Consider the following 25,557-nt stretch of genomic DNA (forward strand, 5'->3'; position numbering starts at 1 on the left):
AACGGCCGTAACACTTTCACCATCCGGAAACTAAAGCAGTTGACGGAGGTTCTTTCGCACCTCTTCCGCCGAGTTTCTGGAAAACATTATGGCATGAAAGAACATGATTTGTGTCGACTCATTCATGCCTTCATACTGAGCTGCTTCCTTTATACATTCCCATATCTCTGACTTCAACAAGAAGAAATAGCCACCCTAGATGCCATGCTTCAAAAGGCTTACAAGGTAGCTTTACATCTCCTTCTTAACACACAAACCACTAAACTTCTTCAACTTGGGCTTCATAACACTACACACGAACTGATAGAGGCCCACAGACAATCCCAATACACTCGTCTAGCTAAGACTTTTACTGGACGCCACATACTTGACACCCTCAACATTCACATGCCAGCAGCCGACCCCTCACTCTTATTAATCTCTCCACACATACACAGATAGTTCACCATAACACCTCTCCCTAGAAACACCCACGATGCATACCATTCGGCCCGCTGCAAGGCCCGTGCAAAAGCTCTCCACAAATAAACGGTTCTGAGGAGGATGCCGTATGCGTGAATGCAGCTTTCCCGGGCGATGACGCGGCAGTTGGAGTCGTTGATCGCACACTCCAGCCCATTGCAACTCTTCGCCTAATTCCTGGATCCAACCCGGTATCCTCAGAAGAAGCGGCGATCGGACTTGCCCTCACTTGCTATATTCCCGGTACGTCCTTTCCGACTCAAAAACTACATTTCTAAAGTTTGCGCGAGGCCGAGTCCATGAGACCGTTTTCGGCATAGTCAGCTCACCCCCCAAACATCCGGCCCGCCATGTGGAGCTGATCTGAGTGCCTGCTCACTCTGTAAATCCCGGCAACGAAGCCGCCAATGACCACAACCGAGGTCTCACCAACCGGGCGGCGGCGGACTCTGAGCCGGGCTCTTCCAAGGAGCACATGTATTCCTTCAGCGAGATGACTGAAGCATACCATGCGGAACGCCAGTTATACCCTCCACCCCACCAATTCCTGGACAATTTTCACCAGATATTACGGCGTCACCTCCAGACCAGCACGCTTCCCTCCCCATATTTCCTTTCCCGCATCTACCCAGGAGCATACTCCCCATACGGTGCTCAATGCGCTCAACCCCACTTTTCCCTTACCCACATCCTTCTCGAATGCCCGACAGACCCTCCCCCGCGGGGCCCGCAGCCACTGACCACATGGGAGGAATGGGAGACCGTGCTGCGCTCGACGGACCCGGCCAAGCAGAAGACCGCCACTGACCGGGCCGCCCACGTTATGCAACTGCATGAACTCATGAACGCATAGTGCAGTGGGGGCCACATGGGGGGCCGAATCCTTTGGTCAATAGGGAAAGTTGGGCTAGTTGGCGGTTCATACTTGGGAAGTAAAAAAACAGCGCAAAAATATAGACAAAGACAGAGGAAGAGACGACACCGTCGTCTCTTTCTCTGTCCTTGTCTGTCTATAATGTTACGAGTAACATGTTTAATGATCTATTTACAGCGCACAGAACTCGACGAGCAAGATGGCGCCAGACCAGCATCAAACGAAAAACTCTCTTCGTCCTCCTCTTTCATGCAGCCGTGTTTAGCGGCTGTTATGTGTCATAACCCCCGGTGGTAGAAGCACCGGGATGGTGCTTCTACCCCCGGGAGTTATGTATGTGTCATATTTATGTATAAATATGGCGGTTGTGTATCAATATTTCTGCGATGTTTTTACTTCCCTTGGTCAAATAAATTTTTACCACCTACCACCTACTCCCAAACTGTACTCAAATATAGTAGAGACCTCACACTCAAGCCAATGCATATTGCAAAGGCCAAAAAACATCAGATATTTACCGCTGCTATGTATACGCACGGTACGGTATTGTAGTGGGAAGGCTTTGATACTTCTTTTTGAGTTAGTGGCATAAAAGGAACAACATTACACACAAGATCTCTTGTGTCAATTTTTTCATACCACGTATCCATCTGGTACATAATATTCAGGGGTGTGCTGCGACTATAGAAAGTTTAAAAAAAAATTACGAACAGCGCAATGCTTAGGAGAGAACTTTGTGCTCGTTAGAATAGGGCGTTCGCATTTTGACTCATGAAAACCAAAACAAGAACCAGAAACACCCGCTTAAAAACGTGTTTCAGGTTAGCCAGTTGAGTGGGTGCTTCTGAGCCGGCGCACATATGGATATAATTATATTTATTGCTTTCCTTTTCACCACAGTGCGACTTTTCGGTTGATATAGTTGGAGTCTGCGTTGCCAGCTTGCCTTTATTGAGTCATGTCTTTGCGCAGCCAACTTTTTCAGACAGCCCCTACATAGTATTCATGCGCACGCTTTTTCTTCCGTTTTTCTATGTTTTACTGCTGTGTGTGTCCCCTCTTTTCTTCGTTCTTACGCTTCCTGACATTTGCTTTGTTTTCTTCGAGCTTTCATATCCATATCCTTCAGCCCACACTACAACGCCCAACCAATGCTCACAACAATGCATGCTACGGAATACTGCCATGCTCTCTATCTTCCTCACAAAGCATCTGCGGTCTCTGCTAGAAACGAAACAGCTACTGCAAGTGGTGCATCAACTGAAGAGAGACAGTTGTCAGGTCTGCTTCACTTCATTCGGGGTCGGCTGACTTTAAAACAGGTTTCTCGAAATGGCACTCGCGGTCTGCACGAACCTCGGCTGAAGATAATAAAGTGCTGCGTGGAGGCAAAAAGGAATCAGGGAGGCTCAAGACGCACACTATCGCATTTTTAATGCGAGTCGTTCAGAAGCGTGACTGCCCTGCTGAGTTCTAAGTTTTTACTTGCGTAAACAGAACTTTGTTGGCAACAAAACAAAATGAGAGCCCGCAAAGAATTGAAAAAAAAGCTAAGAAAAATAATGCAGAAAAAATGAAAGAGGCTTTGAAAGACACTACTTTCGGATTTCAGTTCCGGGAAACGTGCCACTCTTTTTATTTACCTCGTTCCTTTTTTTAGGGAAGGCTGAAGATTAGGAAAGCTTGTCAGCTGGCCAATGATTAAAAGACCATGACATTGCATGAAGTTGTAAGTTAAGAATATATTTGAGCTTTGAATTAATGTATTTGGACCTTGTATAGGGCTTGTGAAAAATTCAGCCAGCTCCGTTTGGTGGACACTGATGAAACAACAAAGCGATTGGTGGGGGAGTTGAATTCAGTAAAGCGGAATAAAGTGGACTAAATGAAACGGATTGAAGTAGAAATTAAGTGGAATCAGTGATGGTTCGGAGGGTGTGGCCCTGCCTTCTCGAAACAGGACACACACATCCGTGGTGGCATCCTCCCATCATCGCTCAGTAAATCACACTACCACTTGCGACGGTCCCCGGACATGAAAGCCTCGACTAAGAACAGCATCATCGTTAATAACGCTCGGGTACCCTACTTGAGAAGAGGAGGTTGCAATATTTGAACCTACGTGATTAAAGAAATTTATTCTCACAAACAGTGAACATCAATCAAAATTCAACACAACATCGCGACGGAACACAACATTCACAGACACACCAAAAATTGTTACAAAAAGATATGTTTACATATCTCATGTGTAATATATGTTTACATATATTTATATGTACACGGAACACAACATACACAGATACACAAGAATTGTTACGAAAAGATATGGTTACATATCTACAATGCATGGTAGACGAAGAACACACATATGAAATGTAATGATCTATATGTTAGGTATTTACAGGTACTTACAATGTATTTGTGCGAGTACTAAACAAAGATTATCCTAAGAAAACCAGGAAGGCCGGAACACAAGCCTTACACGTCTCTCGCAGATGAACGCAAAAGGGCACGACTAGTGTCGAAGGAATTCTTGCTGACCCAGAAAGAAGAGTTCCTCCGACAAAACAGATAGTATTAAATGCGAAGCATTTCTTAGTGAACTTCGGCGACTTCTAGCGTGTCTATCTATCTATCTATCTATCTATCTATCTATCTATCTATCTATCTATCTATCTATTTAGCCGCCTACGATTATTAGCTCTCCTGGCCGTTTCGATAATGATATCTGTATGAAACTTCGTATGCCATAACATGACATGATGGAGAACATATTTGACTAGTCATGACATGAAAATAATGGCATGTATGTCATGAATGTCATGATTTACATTTCATAGTCCTGAAGCTCTTGCGGTGGTTTTGTTCACACGGCACGTTGCAAAAGTGGTATGGTATGACATGATTGCATGGCGAACACAACAGACAGACTCTAACACGAAAATCGTGACATGCGTGTCATATAACAACATGACTACATGCCACGCTCATGATGCGCTCGCGGCCATTTTGATAGTTTTGCATATACCAAATTGGTATGACGGGACGTGAATGGATGACGAAGGTATTTTACTAGTGCAAACATGATGATCATGAAATGCTTGCCATGTAACAACATGACGACATGCCACGCTCATGATGCGCTTGCAGACATTTCTCTAGCTTCACAAGTACCAAATTCAGTATTACGTGACGCGAATGGACGACATAGGTAAATGACACGTCCAAACATGATGATCATAACATGCATGTCATGTAACAACATGACTACGTCCCACACCTATGATGCGTTGGAGGCCGTTTCGCTAGCTTCCCAAATGCCAAACTTGGTATTACATCACATGTATGGATGATGATGGTATGTGACTGGTGCGAATACGATAGTCATGAGATGCGTGTTGCGTAAGAACATGACTACATGCCACACTCAAGGCGCCTATACACTTCGACGTGACCCGGTGCGCGTGCGCGATGGTGTTCGTTTCATTGCGTCACGCCGGCTATGTGGAGCTAGCAAAATGGCTGCAAGCGTATCATGAAGGGCCCAATATACTCCAGTGTAGCGCGTCCAGTGCAGCGATGGCGTAGTGGTTAGAGCATCCGCCTCGCATGCAAGAGGTCCGTGGTTCAAATCCCGGTACCGCGCAGTTCCCAACTGGATTAAAAAAAACAAAAAAAATCCGCGTGTTGATGGAACTGCATTAAGAGGCCTGGGGTGCGGCCTCACCGGCAAACACCGCCGAGAACGCACTCCCTCACCAGAGAAGGATTGGCCACCCTGGTGCAGTATCTGGCCACTACCTCCCACATGCTTACGTCAAATAACTCACGGCCCTCAGTCCCCAGCAGCTGCGAAGCAACTGACCACGGCGGCGGTCAGATCTGCAACGCAGCAGAGGGTGCTAAGAATCTCTGGATCCGGACAGGCCGCCATTGGAACCTGAACTTGGCAACGTTTAACGCTAGAACCTTATCTAGTGAGGGAAGTCTAGCTGTACTATTCGAGGAGCTAGAGGGTGTTAAATGGGATATAATAGGGCTCAGTGAGGTTAGGAGGACAGATGAGGCCTATACGGTGCTACAGAATGGGCACGTCCTTTGCTACAGGGGCTTGGCAGACAGAAGAGAACTGGGAGTGGGGTTCCTACTTCACAGAAACATAGCGGGCAACATAGAGGAATACTATAGCATTAATGAAAGGGTGGCAGGTATCGTAATTAAACTGAATAAAAGATACAAAATGAAGGTAGTACAGGCTTACGCGCCTACATCCAGCCATGATGACGCTTCAGTTGAAAGCTTCTATGAAGACGTGGAATCGGCAATGAGTAAGGTAAAAACACAGTATACTATGGTGATGGGCGACTTTAATGCAAAGGTAGGGAAGAAGCAGGCTGGAGACCAGACAGTAGGAGATTATGGCATCGGTACTAGAAACGCCAGAGGAGAGCTACTAGTAGAATTCGCAGAACGCAATAATTTACGGATTTTGAATACCTTCTACCGAAAACGAGAAAACCGCAAGTGGACATGGAGGAGCCCTAATGGCGAAAATAAGAACGAAATAGACTTTATAATGAGTGCACACCCTGGAATCGTTAAGGATGTGGAAGTGATTGGCAAGGTACGATGCAGTGACCATAGAATGGTACGGTCTCGAACTCGCCTAGACTTGAAAAAGGAACGACAGAAACTGATACGCAAGAAGCCAATCAATCAGCTAGCACTGAGAGGGAAAGTACAGGAATTCAGAGTGTCGCTGCAGAACAGGTATTCGGCTCTTAGTGAGGAAACCAACCTTAGCGTAGATACAATGAATGATAATCTGACGAGTATCATTACGGAGTGTGCAGTGGAAGTTGGAGGCCGGGTAGTTAGACAGGACACTGGCAAGCTTTCCCAAGAAACGAAGAACCTAATTAAGAAGCGTCAAATCATGAAAGCGTCAAGTACAACAGACAAAATAGAACTGGCAGAGCTTTCGAAGTTGATTAATAGACGTAAGGTATGCGATGTAAGAAGGTATAACATGGAGAGAATTGAACACGCTCTGAAAAACGGAGGAAGTGTCAAAGCATTGAAGAGGAAACTTGGGATAGGCAAAAGTCGGATGTATGCACTAAGGGACAAAGAAGGCAAAATAACTACCAATATGGATAGGATAGTTAAAATAGCGGAGGAGTTTTACAGAGATCTGTACAGTAGCCGAGACAACCACGACCTTAATACTATAAGAACTAGCAGTAACCCAGATTACACCCCACCAGTAATGATAGAAGAAGTCAGAAAAGCTTTGGAGAGCATGCAAAGGGGCAAAGCTGCTGGTGAGGATCAGGTAACATCAGATTTGCTGAAAGATGGAGGACAGACTGTGTTAGAAAAACTAGCCACCCTGTTTACGAGGTGTCTCCTGACGGGAAGAGTACCAGAGTCTTGGAAGAACGCTAACATCATCTTAATACATAAGAAAGGAGATGACAAGGACTTGAAGAATTACAGGCCGATCAGCTTGCTCTCTGTAGTATACAAGCTATTTACAAAGGTAATTGCTAACAGAGTAAAGAAAACATTAGAATTGAATCAACCAAAGGAACAAGCAGGATTTCGAACAGGCTACTCAACAATTGACCACATTCATACTATCAATCAGGTAATAGAGAAATGCTCAGAGTATAACCAACCACTATACATAGCCTTCATAGATTACGAGAAGGCATTTGATTCAGTAGAAATATCAGCCGTCATGCAAACACTGCGGAATCAGGGCGTAGATGAAGTATATATAAACATTCTGGAAGAAATCTACAGGGGATCAACTGCTACCATAGTGCTTCATAAAGAAAGCAACAGAATACCAATCAAGAAGGGTGTAAGGCAGGGGGACACAATTTCCCCAATGCTATTTACCGCGTGCTTACACGAGGTTTTCAGAAGCCTAGAATGGGAGCAGTTAGGGATAAGAGTCAATGGAGAATACCTTAGTAACCTGCGCTTCGCCGATGACATTGCATTGCTGAGTAACTCGGGGGACGAATTGCAACTCATGATTACGGAGTTAGACAAGGAGAGCAGAAAGGTGGGTCTTAAAATTAATCTGCAGAAAACGAAAGTAATGTACAACAACCTCGGCAAGGAGCAGCGCTTCGAGATAGGTAATAGTGCACTTGAAGTTGTAAAAGCCTATGTCTACTTAGGGCAGGTAATAACCGCAGAGCCGAACCACGAGATTGAAGTAACTAGAAGAATAAGAATGGGGTGGAGCACATTCGGCAAGCACTCTCAAATTATGACAGGTAGATTGCCACTATCCCTCAAGAGGAAGGTATATAACAGCTGTATCTTGCCGGTACTTAGCTACGGAGCAGAAACCTGGAGACTTACAAAGAGGGTTCAGCTTAAATTGAGGACGACGCAGCGAGCAATGGAAAGAAAAATGGTAGGTGTAACCTTAAGAGACAAGAAGAGAGCAGAGTGGATTAGGGAACAAACGGGGGTTAAGGATATCATAGCTGAAATCAAGATGAAGAAATGGACATGGGCAGGGCATGTAGCGCGTAGACAGGATAACCGCTGGTCATTAAGGGTAACTGACTGGATTCCCAGAGAAGGGATGCGGGTTAGGGGGAGACAGAAGGTTAGGTGGGCAGATGAGATTAAGAAGTTTGCGGGTATAAATTGGCAGCAGCAAGCACAGGACCGGGTTGACTGGCGGAACATGGGAGAGGCCTTTGTCCTGCAGTGGACGTAGTCAGGCTGATGATGATGATGATTACCAAATTTGGTATAAGTGAAGCTAGCGAAACCGCCACCAGCGCATCGTGAGCGTGGCATGTAGTCATGTTGTTACATGACACGCACCTCATAATAATCATGTTTGCACCAGTCACATACCTTCGTCATCCATTCAGGAACCATTATATAAAATGTTGTATATGAGATGCTAGCGAAACGGCTGCGAGCGCATCATGAGCTTGGCATGTAGTCATGTTGTTACATGACACGCATGTCATGATTTTCATGTTTAGGTCTGTCGCTTGTGTTTACCACGCAATCATGCCATACCATACCAGTTTTGCAACATGCCATGTTTTGCAACATGCCAATGACCACTTGTCGTGGGCCACTGGATAGATCATCTGCACCTTGAAGGGCTGCATAGTCCGGGCTGGCTGGAGACACTGCGTGCGTTTGGTGTGGCGTCGCAATCCACCCAACTTCGTCCTGGCTAATATCCGGGCCTGGCGTCGATGATACGACATCCTTGTTCTTGGATTGCGTTCCTGGTTGAAGTGGCGGGTAATTCTTGGACGCCACCTGGAATACGATGGCTTGATGGATGGTGTAGGCGATGGTGGCATGCGGGTTGCCACAACGGCGACACAGCATCAAGCAGCCCTTCCGCTCGTGGCCATAAATGCTGCACCTTCCACAAAACGAAGACGCACGGTGGACGCCGGAGCGAGCGAACGCGCGTCGCATACGCTCCGCCGAACGTGTGCTCTCGTTGACCGGATTACTCCGATATCGTCGCCGGCACTGTGTCATATCATCTAGTTTTAACTGTCCTGGGAACCGCACACCCTTCGCGAGGCTGTAGAGCATCTCCATCTTTCTCTATCGCCTTCAGAAGAACCCATGTGAGCGCTGGGCCGCTGGGCCTAAGCGTCGACCCAGCTCGCCTGTGCGAGTACGGGTGACTTGGCCTAACGGCAGGACCCCTTCCACAACAATATGGACGCTAGCACTACGCCAACTGCTGACGTGACTACTACCGGATGCGTTCAACCCGCATTCAGCCCCAACGACACCCATGTTAACACGGAATATCTCGACCTCGACGAGCTCACTTCAGCAAGCGAAGATGAAGTTGCCGTTCACCATCCCACATCGTCTGCATCGCTGGGACCGGCGAGCGACACCGACGCCAACTGGAAACTGGCGATTTCCCGTCGCCAGCGTCAACGCCAGAAAAAATTCGACAAAGCTCGAGCGGAATTGATGCAGCCGGCCGGTCCTGCAAGCACTCCGCCCAGCCACGTCAACGCCGGGGCAGCTGCGGGTGCTCCTGCTGCGCAGGCAGACGCGGCCGGCGTCGCACCGGCGCGAACACAACCACCCGTAACGAAGCCGCGCCAGCTACGACGGAAGCCGCCGCCGCTTCCACGCACGGACATAAAGATCATCATGCGCCCAAAAAAGGGCCTGGCCATTCGGAACTTCACTACGCATCAAATCTCCCGCACCGTAGCACTGGCGGGCAATTCTCGACAACATTGTACTGGTGATCATTTCATTATACGTACTCGCCCCGGGTCAAACATCATCATTGCCAGCACGCCACATGTTGAGACGGCCGAAATTCTTCGTCGTATCACCACCCTCACGCTTGAGAGGAAGACCTACGAATTCAATACCTATGTGGCGGCCCCTGAGGGCACCTTGCGGGGAGTTATTCATGGGATAGACCCTGGCACAACTCCGGAAGAACTCACCGCCAACCTACGCGTGCGCACGCAGGGAGTGACAGTGCACAGTGCACGAATGCTTGGTGCTACCAAATCTGCTGTGATCACTTTTGAAGGCCCCCTTCTGACCCGATATGTACTGTATTACGGTGGGGAGGTGGCCTGCCACCCGTACAAGCCGACGCGACAAGCCTGCCAAGTCTGCTTACAACCGGCGCACCGCTCAGACGTATGCCCCACACCAAACACTCCCGTGTGTCGGCAGTGTGGTATCCTCAACCCCGTTGACGGTCACCCCTGTGCTCCCAAATGTCACTTGTGTGGAGATGGCCACTTAACGGGCGCCGAAGAGTGCTCTCAGAGACTGAAGGCCCCGCGCCCCCGGCCACCTCCTCAACCAGCAGCACCAGCCAGGGGCCGCAACCCCCATCGTAACCCACCCACTCCCAAACGTAGGTGGTTCAGCAAAGAAAACGAGACCTCATGCAGCCACTCCCGCTCACGTTCGAGGTCACAGTCCTTCCCGCCCCTCCCTTCTGTAGAACCTGGCCAGCAGCAGCAGTCAAAGCAGCAACAGCATCCGAAGAACCAGATGACCAAGGGGCAGCAGCAGCAACCCACCTGTCAACAGTCCCAGCATGCCTCCAGCAAACATAATGAGAAGCCCAATCCCACTCCATCAGCCGGTGCCGACAATAAGGTGAGCTGGTCAGCAAATGTAGATCCTCCCATCACTCCACTCAATACCCTGTCCACCGCATACGAACACCTTCTGGCAGAAAACATAAAACTCAAACAGGAGCTGGCGGCCGTCAGGGCACGTCAAGCCAAGGACAGTTCTCAACTTCATGCCCTAATGGCGCGTCTTGGATCGCCGCCCGACTCCCCCGAAAAAAAAACCCCAACCTCCCCCAAGAGACAGAAAATCCCTAAAACGGCGCTATCGATTCCTGCTGCGTCGGGCACCACAGTCACACGCGAAGAGTTACGCGAAATGCTCTCAACGCTCGCGCAGCAGCTATCGCAACAATTCAGTGCCGAATTCACGCAGTTCGGAGAACGCCTCGACTCTCTCGAGACACGCTTCGAGGCACAAATTGCTGAAACAGGCGAAAACATACGCAGGAAGAGGGCCACTCGTAGCTCGCACGCCACGACAGATCAAGGTTACCATAGACTAGGATTGGAATCACATGCATCCGAAATCCTCGCTACCCCCGCATTGACACCCAGCGCCCTCACCCTCACTCCTACATCGGCGTCGCAAGCCGAGATTCCGATACCCACGCCTTTCCACTCAACGAATTAACCATGGGCAGCACAGCCCCACTCATTGGCGAACATTTAGAAGTCTGGCAATGGAACTGCCGTGGCTTCCGCAGAAAGCGGAGCCTCCTCCAACAGTACATTAACACACACCTTGCTCGGCCAGAAGTCATAGCGCTTCAGGAGCCCGGAACGCTACCCATATTTTCAGGTTATGAGTCCTATAATAGTCAAACAAAGGGCAAAGCGGCCATCCTGGTTGACAAAGCGCTAACCGCAGTTGGCTTAGACAATATTCCAGACACCAACATTGAACATGTGATTGTGGAGCTAGTTCTATGACAAAAAAAAGAAAGGAGAAAAGCGAACTATCATCATTGTCAACGTATATAGCACCCCAAAGCAAAAAAACCACTGATTTCCATGCCCTCGTCCAAGGTGCCTGCCGATTGGCCCAGGGAAAAGAACTCTTACTGCTCGGCGACTTCAACGCTCTCGACGAACGCTGGGGTTACTACCGTTCGGATGTCAAAGGCAAACAGCTTGCGGCTGCCACTGAAAAATTTCAGCTTGAACTGCTTACGGATCCCGTGTTCCCTACCCGGATCGGCAACAGTGTGTGCAGGGACACTTGCCCCGATCTCACCTTCGCCCGTGGCCGTGCAAAGTATAACTGGGACAACCTGCACGAATCCTTGGGCAGCGACCACTTCATTCTCCGCACAAAAGTTACAGAGAGCGCAGCGCGTCGGTCTATTGGAGAAGCACGCATCACAAACTGGGAGGCCTTTCGTCGTGACAGCGAACATTCACTCGACAGCCTCACAAGCCTCACCGACTGGTGCACCCAACTTAAGGAAATTCGAGAGCGTTGGATTACCACCATTAACAGAACACCTGCACTGCCGGAAGTGGACGGTCATTTGCTACATCTGTGGGAAGCCCGAAGGAGCCTCATCCGCAGATGGAGGACGCAAAAACATAACCGACGCCTCAAGCTAAGGATCGCCACACTCACCACTCAGGCAGAGCAGTACGCTACAGAACTGGCGCGACTCAATTGGGCCCAGTTTAGCGACTCTCTTCGAGGCTCATTGGGCACGGCCCGCACGTGGCACATTTTTCGCGCTTTGATGGACCCCACTCGAACATAAAATGAGACGAATATGTCAGTCATGCGCCTCATACACGCCTTTGAGGGTACTGACAATGAGCTGCTGGATCAAGTCCGGCGAAAATGCTTCGGCGATTTCTACCCACCCGCATCTCAGGCTGCGTATCGTGGACATGCCAATGACACTCTCGACCGACCAATAACGGTGGACGAAGTTTACGCAGCCATTCGCAGCAGCAATCGCAACACAGCTGCTGGGGCAGACGGAATCACGTACTCCCTTATCAGGAACCTCAACGACAGCGCCGTACAAGAAATCACGGCGTTTTTCAATGATCATTGGCAACGTGGCACGCTTCCTCCTGAATGGAAGCACGCGGAGGTCATAATGATACCGAAGCCGGGCAAAAAACTTCAAATCGAAAACCTCCGACCAATATCCCTCACTTCCTGCCTTGGTAAATTCTTCGAGCGCGTCATCACTAATCGTGAGCAAGATTACCTCAAGGACAATGACCTTTTCCCGCACTCAATGTACGGGTTCCGGGCACGTCTTTCAACGCAGGATGTACTGCTACAATTAAAAGAAGTCATTGATAACGCCCCCCAGCAAGGAGAAAACATTATCTTGACTTTAGACATTAAGGGCGCATTTGATAACGTTAGCCACCAGGCCATACTTGAGAGCCTCGAGGCCCTTCATTGTAGGCAGCGCGTCTACAGTTATGTCCACGCCTTCTTGTCGGACCGCACTGCCACAGTCGGTCTCGGCTCCATCCGATCACATGTTATCAGGGTTCCGAACAAGGGCACCCTGCAGGGCTCAGTGATTTCCCCGCTACTCTTTAATGTAGCTATGGTTGGCCTGGCACATGAACTGCACCGCATCGATGGCATCCATCAAGCAATGTATGCGGACGATATCACCGTCTGGGCCACGCGGGGGTCGCTTGGAGAAAAAGAATATAACCTGCAGCAGGCAGCCACATGCGTCGAACAATACGCGCAGGCACGAGGCCTGGCCTGTGCAACAGAAAAATTTGAGCTTCTACGAATTTATCGACGCAAGCTCCCACCATCGACGCAGAACAACCAAGGCTCCCGCCTCCAGGTCGTCCTTGCTGGCAAACAAATCCCAGAGAAATCCACCATTCGAATATTAGGCATGTGGGTACAGTCGAACCGCCATGTGAATCACGCAATTTCCCTTCTCCGCACCACTACACTGCAAGTGGCCCGAATGATACTTCGGGTAGCCACTCGCCGCCATGGCATGCGCGAGGAGGACACCCTGAAACTCATACGTAGCCTCGTGGTCAGTAGGGTGACATACAGTTTGCCCTACCAACGCCTCACCAAGAGCGAACAGGGCCAAGTAGACGCAATGCTCCGCAAGGCCTACAAAGCGGCACTCAAGCTACCACCGGGTACTCCTTCTAGCAAGCTCCTCGCATTGGGCCTACACAACACCTTTGAAAACCTTTGTGAAGCGCAACTCGCCACACAGCTGCAACGGCTCACACAAACACCTACAGGCCGTGACCTGCTCCTACGCCTTGGCTACATCAGCCAGTTTCACGACGCAGCTCGTCGCAAGCCCATTCCGGACCAACTTCGTGCCACTTATAAGGTCGCTCCCATCCCCCGCAATATGGATCCCCGACTACATCAGGGCCGGAGGGAAGCCAGAGTGGAAGCCCTCGAGCGAACTTATGCACACAAGAACACTACGTACTATGTTGACGCCGCCAACTACGACCATGCAAACAATAAGGCTGTAGCCACAGTCGTGGACTACACACTCACAGAACGTACCAGCGCTTCCGTGCGGTGCCACAACATCACCGATGCTGAAGAAACTGCCATCGCGCGCGCTCTCGCCCTCGGCTACAGACAACGAAGGTCGCTGACAGTTCTCACGGACTCTCAAGCAGCTTGCCGCAACTACCTACAGGGTCTCATAGCCAACCCGCTCTCAACGTCATCATGAGCGTTACAGACACTGGCGAGCATTCCATTACACATTCACATAGAATTTGGCATCGGATTATATGGACTCCGGGCCACATGGGACTGGAGGAGAATCAGGCAGCGGATAGGGTAGCTCGAGGGTATGCGAGCCGAGCAACTTCCAACTCCGCCCCTGAGGAACTCGTTCCGGTCCCTTGCGACTATTCGGCCATCCTAAACCATTACAGAGGACTTAGGAAAGCTTATTCGCTACCACACCGAACACTGAATAAAGAGGAATCGGTCAGCTGGAGGCAAATTCAAACCGGCACGTTTCCAAATTTGCACATCCTGAGTAAAATGCACCCCTCGGCATACTCTCTTCTCTGCCCATGGTGTTCAGCTCCAGCCACTCTGTACCACGTCACGTGGGAGTGTCAGGCCATTACGGCCTTACAACCAGTACAATATCCAACAGCGGAGCGATGGGAGGAGCTGCTGGCCAGCGAGAACCTGGAAGATCAGTTGAGTCTGATCAACCGGGCCCGCAGAGCGGCTGCTGCAAGCGGAGCCCTGGACTAAGGCCCCCCCCCCCCCCCCCCACCACAAGCCAAGCATCTCCGACTACTTGGAGCTTCTCCGCAGAAAATTTCATGTAAATAAATAAATAAATACGTTTTCACCACCACCTTTCCACAAAACGGGGCTGTGCAGTTCATGCGGAAGTGCCCACTGTCTCCACATTGACAGCACACTCGCTGGATTGCTCTATAGTCACAGGTCACTCGATGGCCTGCGAACTTGAGGTTGTTGGGCACCGGCGACGATGTCTTCAATTCCATCCGGACGAATCGCGTCCCAGTGGCCACGGTCAGGCGCGAACCCACGCTTCCTCTGCTGACGTGCAGCACCTTCTCTTAGGGAGATAATGCTTGCACGAGGACCTCGCTAGGGATGCGGCATGGCAGGAACAGAACGGTGACTTGAGTGACTTGGGGTCCCAGGGGCACGACAGCAAGGCGGTCTCCTCTGATGATGAGGTGGAACGCGTCGACGATTCGAGCCAGAGCGGCTTCACTGTTAACGGTGGCTTGGTGATTCCGGCCTCCAAAGTGCTGTACACAAGAGACCTCTTTGATTCCTACTATTGAAGACGTCGCATCAACGACGTCTTCGGGACTAGTCCCCTCGGGGACGACTACGGCTAAGGCGAGCGCCTTCTTCGGGGGCTGGCTTGCCATGACGGCCGCCCGCCAGTCCAGGGACGCTCTGAGATGATAGCGAAGATTGCGGGGCAACATGAGCACAGACATTGTTCGCGGACCGTTTATGATGAATATACGTCCATGGTAACTAGTGAATGACGATGGCAAGTTGCTACACAGAGTAAACTGATTTAGCCACACTAATAGGTACAAGTATACCCTCGGGATGGCTTAAAATTGTGTCCTCATTTTCGTTTCTTAGACGGTCCTAGTGTAATAAATACGTCGACTCATTGTGAGATTTCCGAAGCTTAAAGCTACGCTTTCCTAAAAGTTAAGGCTGCAGTGACAAGTGCCTTCACTCCTGATCATAGAGGGATCAGAGCTTGCCCAAACCGCTTGACCGAAAAAACCTATTTTCTGTGTGCCAGCACGCTTCGCGCGTACCATTGTCGATGAACACATGATTAGCACGTAGCAGACGTCAGCAGTCGATCACCATATTCACAAGAACGTCATATCACGTGACGAGGCACATCGATGCTCATCTCCCTCACAACCAACGATCGACGCCATCGCGACAAGAAAATTTCTGCAAACCAAGCTTTTCAGGTCGCGTTATCATTGTTCTCATGCATTCTTTCACAGGTGCACATATTGATAGACTAACATACTTATCTCATTTCTGTACAGATGGGAGAGACTTACTACGGCGGACAATGGCAGCCCTCAAAATCCCGTCATCGTTGGAAGTTCGAGGCACGAACCAACCGAAGGATCGTTGTTAATCCGCAAGGTAGAGCCGCAGGATGCGGGGAAATACCTGTGCCTGGTCACCAACGTGGTTGGCGAGGAACGGGCCACCATCACGCTCGACGTGCGATGTGAGTAGCCTGCCTCTATCTAAATGCCAATTCTTAAGCTTCCACACTCGTCGAAATATTCATCGATGCTCATCTTTGTAGCATTGCACTCGCGAATGCTATCGCACACAAGGCAACACCATTTAGATGTGTGTGTTTTTAGGGACACTCTACAAATTTTAGGGGCATTCTACAATGTAATTGTACAATGATTGGGTGCTGAAGTAGAGGCGAGTTGGTCCTGTGGCAAGGTGGGCCTGTTGGTGTTTTTTTGCCATTCGTTATTCTTCTTTTTTCTAGTGTGCCGATCACTTCAAGATATTCAAGAAAATTCATTCAGTTAACAAATGTCGCTTGCTGCAGTCAGATCTGTGTTCTTTCTCCGAATGGTGTAGCAATAAACCTTCCTTGGGTACCTCAAAAACAAAGTTCATGAGTATATCTCACAAAACATTGATTGTGTAATTTGCATACTTTGTCAATACCACGTCGTTATGTAAGGTTTATAGGTTCAATTATCTTGGTGTTTTTTTGTAGCATGCTCAATTTTTCTGTTCACACTAAACGTGCTGCCACGTGAGGTCTTCGTTCTCTCAGCTGCTATTGCAGAATCTCTCGAGAATTGAGTTTTTTCTACAGCCTTCCAGAAATTGTACACCGCAAAATGTCTCCCTCAACTTCAGTAGGCTTCTCTGATCTCCAATAGCATTGCTAAATCTGGCAGTAACACCACTGAGCGAGTCGAGAAAAAAAATCATAAAAATTTTCATCCATCGCTTACTATAGAAATGACTCTTGATCTCGTTTTACTACTGCCAGTTTATTATTATTGCTATCATTTCGCTGCCGACAAAATTGCGCTGGCCTCTGATTTCTTTACAAACTAGTTCTCGGTATGATGCCCTGCCCTTTGCTTCTCAGCTGCGTAAAGTTTTGGATTCCGAGTAAGTTAACCAGAGAGAATCGACCATTTCATGTACCTGCGAAGTTCTTTCAACATTCTACCGCTCAGAGAATACAATTTCTATATAATGTTAACTCTCATGATCTTGATGTTTTTCACAGTTCACTGTTATTGTTTTTATGTCAGCTTGGTCCTTCCCTAAGATGGTTTTTCACAATATACAGAGTCGTCCTTTTACCGTTTTTCAGGACGCATTCCTCACAGTTGTGTATATTACCCTATATATTTCACCACCATTTTATGATTCTAGCCTTGTTTTTTATACTTCCTATTTTGCGCAAATTTTTTTTGTTCGTGCGTTATCGCTCTTTTTATCTTATTTTTTTCTATTGACTGTACTGTGTTGTTAATATTGTTGCTTTAGTTCTGGGTGCGCCTGCACAAAGACCTTTTGGTTGTTTCTGGGCAGGTCAAATGAAGTATAGATTTATTATTACTATTACTATTACTATTATTATTATTATTATATTGGAATAGATAGATACGCTAGTAAAGAAAAGAAAGAGGGAGAAAGTAAGCTGGAAACTGCCATCTGGAGGGGCTGAACGTGGCCTACACTTCCGGGGGAGGGAAGGGATAAGATAAAAAAAAGGAAGATTGTAGAAGAGGACGAGGAAAGAAGGGGAAAAAGTAAAGAAAAAATGACGAGGAGTTAACGCAAGCATAAGGACAGCAAAAGAACATGCACTGGAAATATATGCATTCTGTGTGTTTGTGAACAAGTATGGCTCATATATGACGTCACGACGACGACTCATGGTGGCGTCATCACGGGATGACAATTTTTCGCATCACTCGTGTTGTTCCCGCTGATGTGGCACGCCAGTCAATTTTCGCATTAAAGAAGCCATCTAAGTCATTCATATTTAAAAAAATTGCGCTTTAAAGCATAGGTCGGCCACCTGCGTACCCCGACACACCGTCGGCACTACCCCTACTCCCGTGGTTACTTTCTACTTCTACTGCAAGGTTTCTATCTCGACTTACGATCTTACCTCAACTGCATAATCTTATCTCAACTGCATAATCTTATCTCAACTGCATGAAAGCTCTTATGGGGTGAAACAAACAACAATTCTATTTGAAATTTCAGTCTAAATAAAATGTTTTCTATTTCGTATTTGTACCATATCGTCGATTAAAGGAGGTTTTTTTGTTTTGTTTTATCGGCAGATCCACTCTCCTGATATGCCGTTATACCCCTGCCATGCCCGCTTCGTGGAATTTGATCCTTAACCTGAGAACATACCACCCCTGTTTTAAAGGAACACTATCGAACAGTTATTTACGCTTTCTTCAGTGGTCTGCCCACCGTGGTGGTCTAGCGGCTCAGGTACTCGGCTGCTCACCCACAGGTCGTGGGATCAAATCTCGGCTACGGTGGCTGCATTTTCAATGGAGGTGAAAATGCTGTAGGCCCGTTTGCTCGGATTTGAGTGCACGTTAAAAAAAACCCAGGTGGACAAAATTTCCGGAGCCCTCCATTTCGGCGTCCTTCATAATAATATGATGGTTTTGGGTCGTTATACCCCACATATCTTCAGTGGTCTTTCGCTAAAATTTCATTGATTTCCGTCGTTATTTTTACATGGCTGTCACAGCTCCTGTGGAGGCCCGCATAGTACCAGAAGTGCTGACCACTCATGTTGGCCAGCCGGCATCCCTGCGTTGCGTGTCGACAGGTCGACCTCCACCCCAAATACGATGGTTCAAAGACGCCCAGGAGCTGCTGGATGACGACGTGCGCATTCGCCTGCTCGATGACCGGCACCTCATTCAGCTGGCCACTGTGGCCACCCAGGACGATGGCATATATCAGTGTCTTGCCTACAATGCTCTCACCCAGGCGCAGGCATCGACGCAGCTCATCCTTGGAGGTGAGACCATAGTTTAACCACTCTGGACCAGAAATCGAGTCTTTAATACCAGATGTGACAAGGAGGTTGTCAGATTAAACAGCCTTATTATGAGATGGCGTAGATGTAGTGGAGCCTCCAATCGAATGTTTATTATTTAATGTGAGCGCAAGTGCCTATAAATGTTCGCAAACATAACCAGTGTTCAAAACTTCAACAAAAAAGTCCCATCTTCGCCACAAACGAGGTGCAATTAATAGGACAGCAACAAAGCAACAAATTGAAATGTTATATGAAGTAAATCTGACACCAAACTCTTTCATAATCCGGTTTCACCTAGATAAAAAAAGAGGGGGAAGGGGGTGGCGTGAGGCAATACGGCCGCTCCAGTGAGCGAAATTGCTCTAATCCTGCCGTTCGGTTCGACACAATGCTAACGGTGAGAGCAGAGCACGTGCATACATGGATAGGAGCCAAGCGCAGTCTCAATACACGGCCGCGCACAGTTAAACGAGCATGTGGTGGATGTATATATATTTTCAAATGTTCAACTTTTGTTCACTTTTGATTTTACTAATCCAAGCACCCATTCCGCGCAGACACGGCTCCGGTTTTACTAGAGTCACCAAAGGACTTCAAAGTGAAACCAGGCGACTCCTTGCTCCTCAAGTGCGAAGCCACTGGTTCACCCGCACCAAGGATAACTTGGAGCGTCGATGGAATTCCTGCTCGCCACATGAAATCAAGCAGGGTGAACATCAGCGAGGTGTGTAAGCTTCATCGATGTGCCTAGTATAGCAGGTGACAGCCTCAGAATAAATATAGGCTTGGCTCACGAGGCCGTATTACCTCCTTTTTCTTGGTTCTGCTGTGTCGCTACTGCATGCTCTGTAAACGACGGAACGCGATAAATCTTTGCAAAGCCCGCCAAGCTGCTGCCGCTTCAGTGCAGGTCTAGCGCGGAACTATCACAAACTTCAACTGCATCGAATGAAGACCGGCTGGGATGATGCGTTGTACGTTGGGTTAAGAGCCGACTTTTTTATTGGTTCATTCTAAAATTTACGTCGTAGCAAAGGGCAGCTCGAATTGCACACACAGAACACAAATGGATAGTAGTAAACTTTACTTTTTATTACTAGCTTGTCACCTATTGTAGATTTATCTTCGAGAAGCAAATTATTCGCGATCTCGTCGCTAAACAACCTTCCGGTGTACAAGTCATCCCACATCATCCACCAACAGTTTCAGTCTCAATACGTGAAGCTTTTTCAGTAAGATAATCGCGGCACTACAAGCACGCAGAGGATAAATGGATAATTGAAAAACTTCAATAATTGTCCGCCTGTAGAAGCTGGCCTTAGGTCTCCCATGATGGAACGTCAAAGCCTTGCCTCTCCACCGCTTCACGGGCCTGCTGAACTGCCCAGAATTGGTCAGCGATCTTGCAACTCCACAAAGTGGATTCACAGAAACATTTTGCAATTTCTACTGAAATTATATCGTGATATTTACATGGCGGTAACCGGCTGTGGGCGTTGATTAAAGCGGGCGACTTCTAGAGCTGATTTAGCAACAAAATACTTCGCACAATCTTATTCATATAGACAAAACGGACCCTCTACTTCTATATTTAGCTGAAAACTGTGATTTGCTGGGTGATTGTGTCAGGACCCCTTTAATGTAACTTCAATTCAAGTACGCACGTCTCCAGCACATTGGGCTACATCGAAAATGTGATGGCCAGGGCAGGGATCAAACCCGCAACTTGCAGGTCAGCAGCTGAGCTCCATTGCAACCATGCCACCAAGAAGGCACAATCAAAACGGGTGAAATTCAATTCTGCATATCTATCTATCTATCTATCTATCTATCTATCTATCTATCTATCTATCTATCTATCTGTCTGTCTGTCTGTCTGTCTGTCTGTCTGTCTGTCTGTCTGTCTGTCTGTCTGTCTGTCTGTCTGTCTGTCTGTCTGTCTGTCTGTCTATCTATCTATCTATCGATCGATCTATCTGACGCAGGCTTCTCGCGCGGACAACCACCTGGCCAGTTACGTGAATATTTCTCGCATCCGCAAAGACGAGGCTGGTGTATGGCGATGCGTAGCCGTCAACTCGGCCGGCGTGGCAGAGGCCACTGCGCGAGTGGCCTTAAGGGGTCCGCCGACAGTGCGTCCCTTCGTCTCCAACCGCACCGCAGTGGCCACCGAAACGCTAGAGATGCACTGCGCGCTGCTCACCTACCCAATCAAAGCTGTTCACTGGGAAAAGGGTAAGCGAGCTTAGCAGAATGTCACTTATATTTGACGCTGACGTGCGTGTGTGGCTCTACGCAACTTTGTGTGAACGCTTTCCTTGTGTTCCTTGTTTTCGCGACAAATGTTTTATTCAGGGATCGGAATCAGTCACAATACTGACAAAAACAAGCAACTACATACGTTTTACTATGTTTTACTTTGCTATTCAATGCCCCTCTCTTTCGCAAAGTGAATTTGTACTCCCCCCTAGCCCCCGATTTCCTGAGCCCTGTGCAAGGCAGCCAGCCCTCGTGTGTGTGTGTGTGAGAGAGAACTCGTGTTCCCGAATTTTCTTAAACTTCTTCAAGCTCGCAATTTCCCCAGATACCCCCAAATTTCTACCTTTTTTTAACATTTTTGCATGCCAAGTGGAAACTGAGTGCCGAGTATGTTTGTCGTGTCACTGGAAAACTGTTTATTATTATTTTTTAATTCTACTTCGGGGACTGAAAGGAATAATAAAATAAATAAACAGTCAAACAAGTAAAAAGAAAAAAATGAAAGAAAAATAAAAAAAGTAAATGTGAAAGACGACACTATATTCCATTAGTACTATAACTACTTGAACACGCCTTCTCAGCTAAGCCGATTAAATTTTGCTAGTTTAAATAAGGATTTCTCAAAGCACACAGCAGGAGAGCACACATGCTTTTACGCGTACTGTTCATCTCTTTCATCTTCCCCTCCGCCTTGTGAAGGAAGCATATACGTTCTACTACACGGCTACATGAAACAAGCATCTCCTATTAAAGTTTATTATCTTTTGTAGAAGGTGAGTATGAAAATCTTATTACGGTGACACATTAAAATTACGGCCACCACTCAGAGCTAATGGGAAGCAACGAGGGGGAACAGACAACTGAATTTAACCCCGAGGTTGCTTCAAAGTTTAACCTCTCTCAAGAAAGCTACAGCCGGCCCCTCTCTCCTCTCAACGAAAGAAGGAATGGCCAAGTAAAGAAGCTGCGAAGGAAGAAAATCGAAACAATCCAATACGACGAGAATCGTTGCGTCTTACATTGCTCTCTCTTTCTTTTCATCTGTGCGTGTCGGGCGAGGCACCAACATCGGAAGTTTAAGAGCAGCACGCAAGCTGGCAGGGTGTGTGTGTGTCGCAGAAGTTGCCGCGTTGCCGCTCGAATAAAATTGATTTTGGGCACCCGGCTCTTCTTAACGGATAAAAAAATTGAAATCAAAAGGACAAATGATGCTGGTGGCTAACAAGCCTCGCTCAATATGCCAAGCTGAAGCACAAGAAGAACAGCGAGGTCTTCGAGAGAATTGTCGGAAAGACATGTTACTTGCGTTTACATATTCATTCGACGTTCAGCATAGCGGCACTGTAACACGGAGAGGAGAAACTACGGAAAAAATTGGGGAGAGTACGTGACTGGAGAGAAGCTTAACGAAGCAACGGTGCTGCCAAAGGAAGTAGCCTCCTGTTTCTGCCACTCGCCTGTTTTCCGCCCTCCCACCTCGTTTGCATCTCGACAGTTCATTAGTTTATCTACTTTTATCTTCTCGACGATATGGCATTGCTTTTTAAGAGAAAATAAAAATAAGAGGTGGGCTATAAGCCCTCGCACATTACGGGTCTCCGGGGCGTTACCAGCGCAAAATTGGGGTATGGTCCTCCCCCCCCCCCCCCCCGGAAGTTTTCTCTCGTTACGTTTTCATAGCAACTGCTGAGGAAGAGAGAAACACCCATTGCTTCCTGCAGGAACTGCAAGAGAAAAGATGTGCTTCTTTCACAGAAACTAACAATTGTGACCTTCTTTAATTGGTAGCTCCCTTTGGAAGTCAATGCTGAAGCTAAAACGAGACCCCGTGACATCGAAATAAGTTGAGGGGCGCACGGCAGAGGGCAGTAGGAAAGGACGCCACCCCATTCGCCTTTCCCATGCGGAAACAAAACAAGACGAAAAGATCAACAAAGACAGTCAAACAACGGAGTGAAATAAACCTGGGTGGGCTGTTCCGCCGTCTGGTATCGTAAGCGCCTCTACGTGACCCGCATGCGACGAGAGAAAAGTGCGAGGCTAATCCAAGCACGGAAGACTTTCTCTCGCATTGGGAAGCAGGATCAGTCGTGTAAGCGAATAGGAGCTGGGGAGAATCTTATCGGGGGAAAGGAGAAACTAGAACCTACAAATATATGAAAGGAGCAGAAGCAGGGGAATATCTAAGTGTCTGGGATCATCTTAGTTAAAGATCGGTACTGCTCGCGGTGGAGTGTCTCCTTCCTGTGTAAACTGCCGTACATTCGCTCGCTGCTCCCAACTTTTCTACGACATTCTGATTCCGTTGCCGTGAAAGAGGTGCACTTGGAGCAAAGCTCCGAACTTCACTCCAATGTGAGCATGGCACGTGCTGAATAAAAGGATAAATTACCTTTTTTTTGCGGTGACTAGACAAACACTGCGTTATCATGCAATACTGAACGCGTAGAATTGTTTCTATAATTTTGGAAACAGTTTACACACGCGTTACTGACAAGTACTCTGCTCGGCACTTGTGTGAGAAGGGGCAAAATATCTTGGTGTGTTGTTTTTCGTGGGTACGTGCATAAGAAACATGCCCGAAGGTTTTTATCATGAAATATTTAAGATTTTTAACTCTTAGTCTGGTGAGTCTTGTTCATGTAGAAGTCTAAATCAAAAACGTAGTGTTTTTTGTTGAAAACATAATTTGAGAGAGGTGGACGCATTACAACTAACAATTTTGCACGTTTGGGGGGTTTTCGCTGTATACGCACACTATACTGTTTTTCTTCTTTTTTTGTCGTTCCTGCGATTGCTCTTCTTACCCTGCCCCTTCTTTCTGTTCTATCTCTGTTGAACATGCATTATTTGTGATTCATCATGCTTATCCAGTTAATGGTACTATATGTCGCCGTGGCTATAGCGTTCACACTATGTTGCCTGCTTTTAGGTTTAAGACGTGTCGCTCTAAAGAAAGCGCCCGTCTGTGCTTATTTCAGACGGGCGTAAACTGCCCTTCCACCACCGTCAGAAGGTGTTCGCCAATGGCACTCTGCTGCTTCTGGCCACCACTGTCCATGATGCAGGAAAGTACACCTGCGTGGCATCAAACGAGGAAGGACAGAAAGCCAGTGCAAGCCTTCACGTCACCGTTAAAGGTAGGCGTGAGTCAACAACGCCTAAGTGGACTGGGAAGTGTACAGTCGTCGTTGAACATCGTGCAGTGTTTCCGTGGATTAATTGCAATTTCCGAATTGGATGTTTACAAAAAACATTGCGACGGCATTTTTCTAAAAGTCCTTACATTGCGGTACTATGCATTTTGGTTCAGTAGGTCTAGTGTAACAGTCTAGTATCAGAAAAAAATATAAATTTAAGAGCTCTGTTTTAACTGTTTTGCTGTGGAGAGGTTGAGCAGCCTATTGCCTCGGCTACTCCATATCACAAAGTTCTGCAGCGAAAAATGAAATAATACTACAGAACGGTACCCAAAAATTAACAATACGGAAAAGGAAAAAGAAAACACATAATAGCACACTGAAACCAGTTCAAATAACATGCCAATACACAGTTTTCTTCACGCAGTTCACGCAGTCATAAACTATTTACACGCACACCTTACTACTCTAATGCCAGTATATACATGACCGCATTTTACATAATACCCATCTCTGGCTGTCAGTCATAGGCGCTTGTCCAGTCCGGTCTCCACTAAAAAGTCTGTCAGGAATATTATTGCCTTTTTCTGAAGATGCATCTCAGGCCGTGGTCCAAGTAGTTTCTTTATTTTGAGGGGCCGTCTGTCCAAACTTGCTAATTTGTTCTTTAATTTTTCTCTTTCCTTCGCGTATTTAACGCACTCCAAAAGAATATGGCGAACATTTTTTTCTGCATGACCACAATGGCATTCCGGTGAGTTGGATCGATGTATCTTGTGCAGGAAGCTGTTTGTGTATGCTACTTCCAATCTAAGTCGTTGGATCAATGTCTCTAGGTGTCGTGGGAGGTCTGTCGCTATGGAAAATTTTCTGTGTGGATCAAATTCATAAAGTACCGTTTCCTTTGATTTAGGGCTCTCAAACCACTTCTCCATCGAACAATGGTTACCTCCTTGCGATGGAAAATTTCGAATATCCATCCCAGATATAGGGATTGTGCAATCATGTCCTTCCTTCAATGCTTTCTTCGCGAGACTATCAGCATCTTCATTTCCCTTTATTCCAATGTGGATGGGTATCCATTGGTATACGAT

The 25,557-nt window shown here is 47.5% G+C and overlaps 1 protein-coding gene across 1 annotated transcript in view; it reads left to right on the plus strand.

Annotated features, from left to right (window-relative positions):
- Window positions 1-25,557, plus strand: part of LOC119172851 (cell adhesion molecule Dscam1-like) — a 284,967-nt gene that overhangs the window by 121,127 nt on the left and 138,283 nt on the right. Inside the window, exons 6-10 of the mRNA XM_075893168.1 lie at window positions 16,033-16,223; window positions 18,768-19,043; window positions 19,622-19,788; window positions 21,050-21,299; window positions 24,305-24,463. Of these exons, the coding sequence (XP_075749283.1) occupies window positions 16,033-16,223; window positions 18,768-19,043; window positions 19,622-19,788; window positions 21,050-21,299; window positions 24,305-24,463 (1,043 nt within the window). The remainder of the gene's footprint in view (window positions 1-16,032; window positions 16,224-18,767; window positions 19,044-19,621; window positions 19,789-21,049; window positions 21,300-24,304; window positions 24,464-25,557) is intronic.

This window comes from Rhipicephalus microplus, chromosome 4 (genome assembly GCF_043290135.1).
Source record: "Rhipicephalus microplus isolate Deutch F79 chromosome 4, USDA_Rmic, whole genome shotgun sequence".
Lineage (NCBI taxonomy): Eukaryota > Metazoa > Arthropoda > Arachnida > Ixodida > Ixodidae > Rhipicephalus > Rhipicephalus microplus.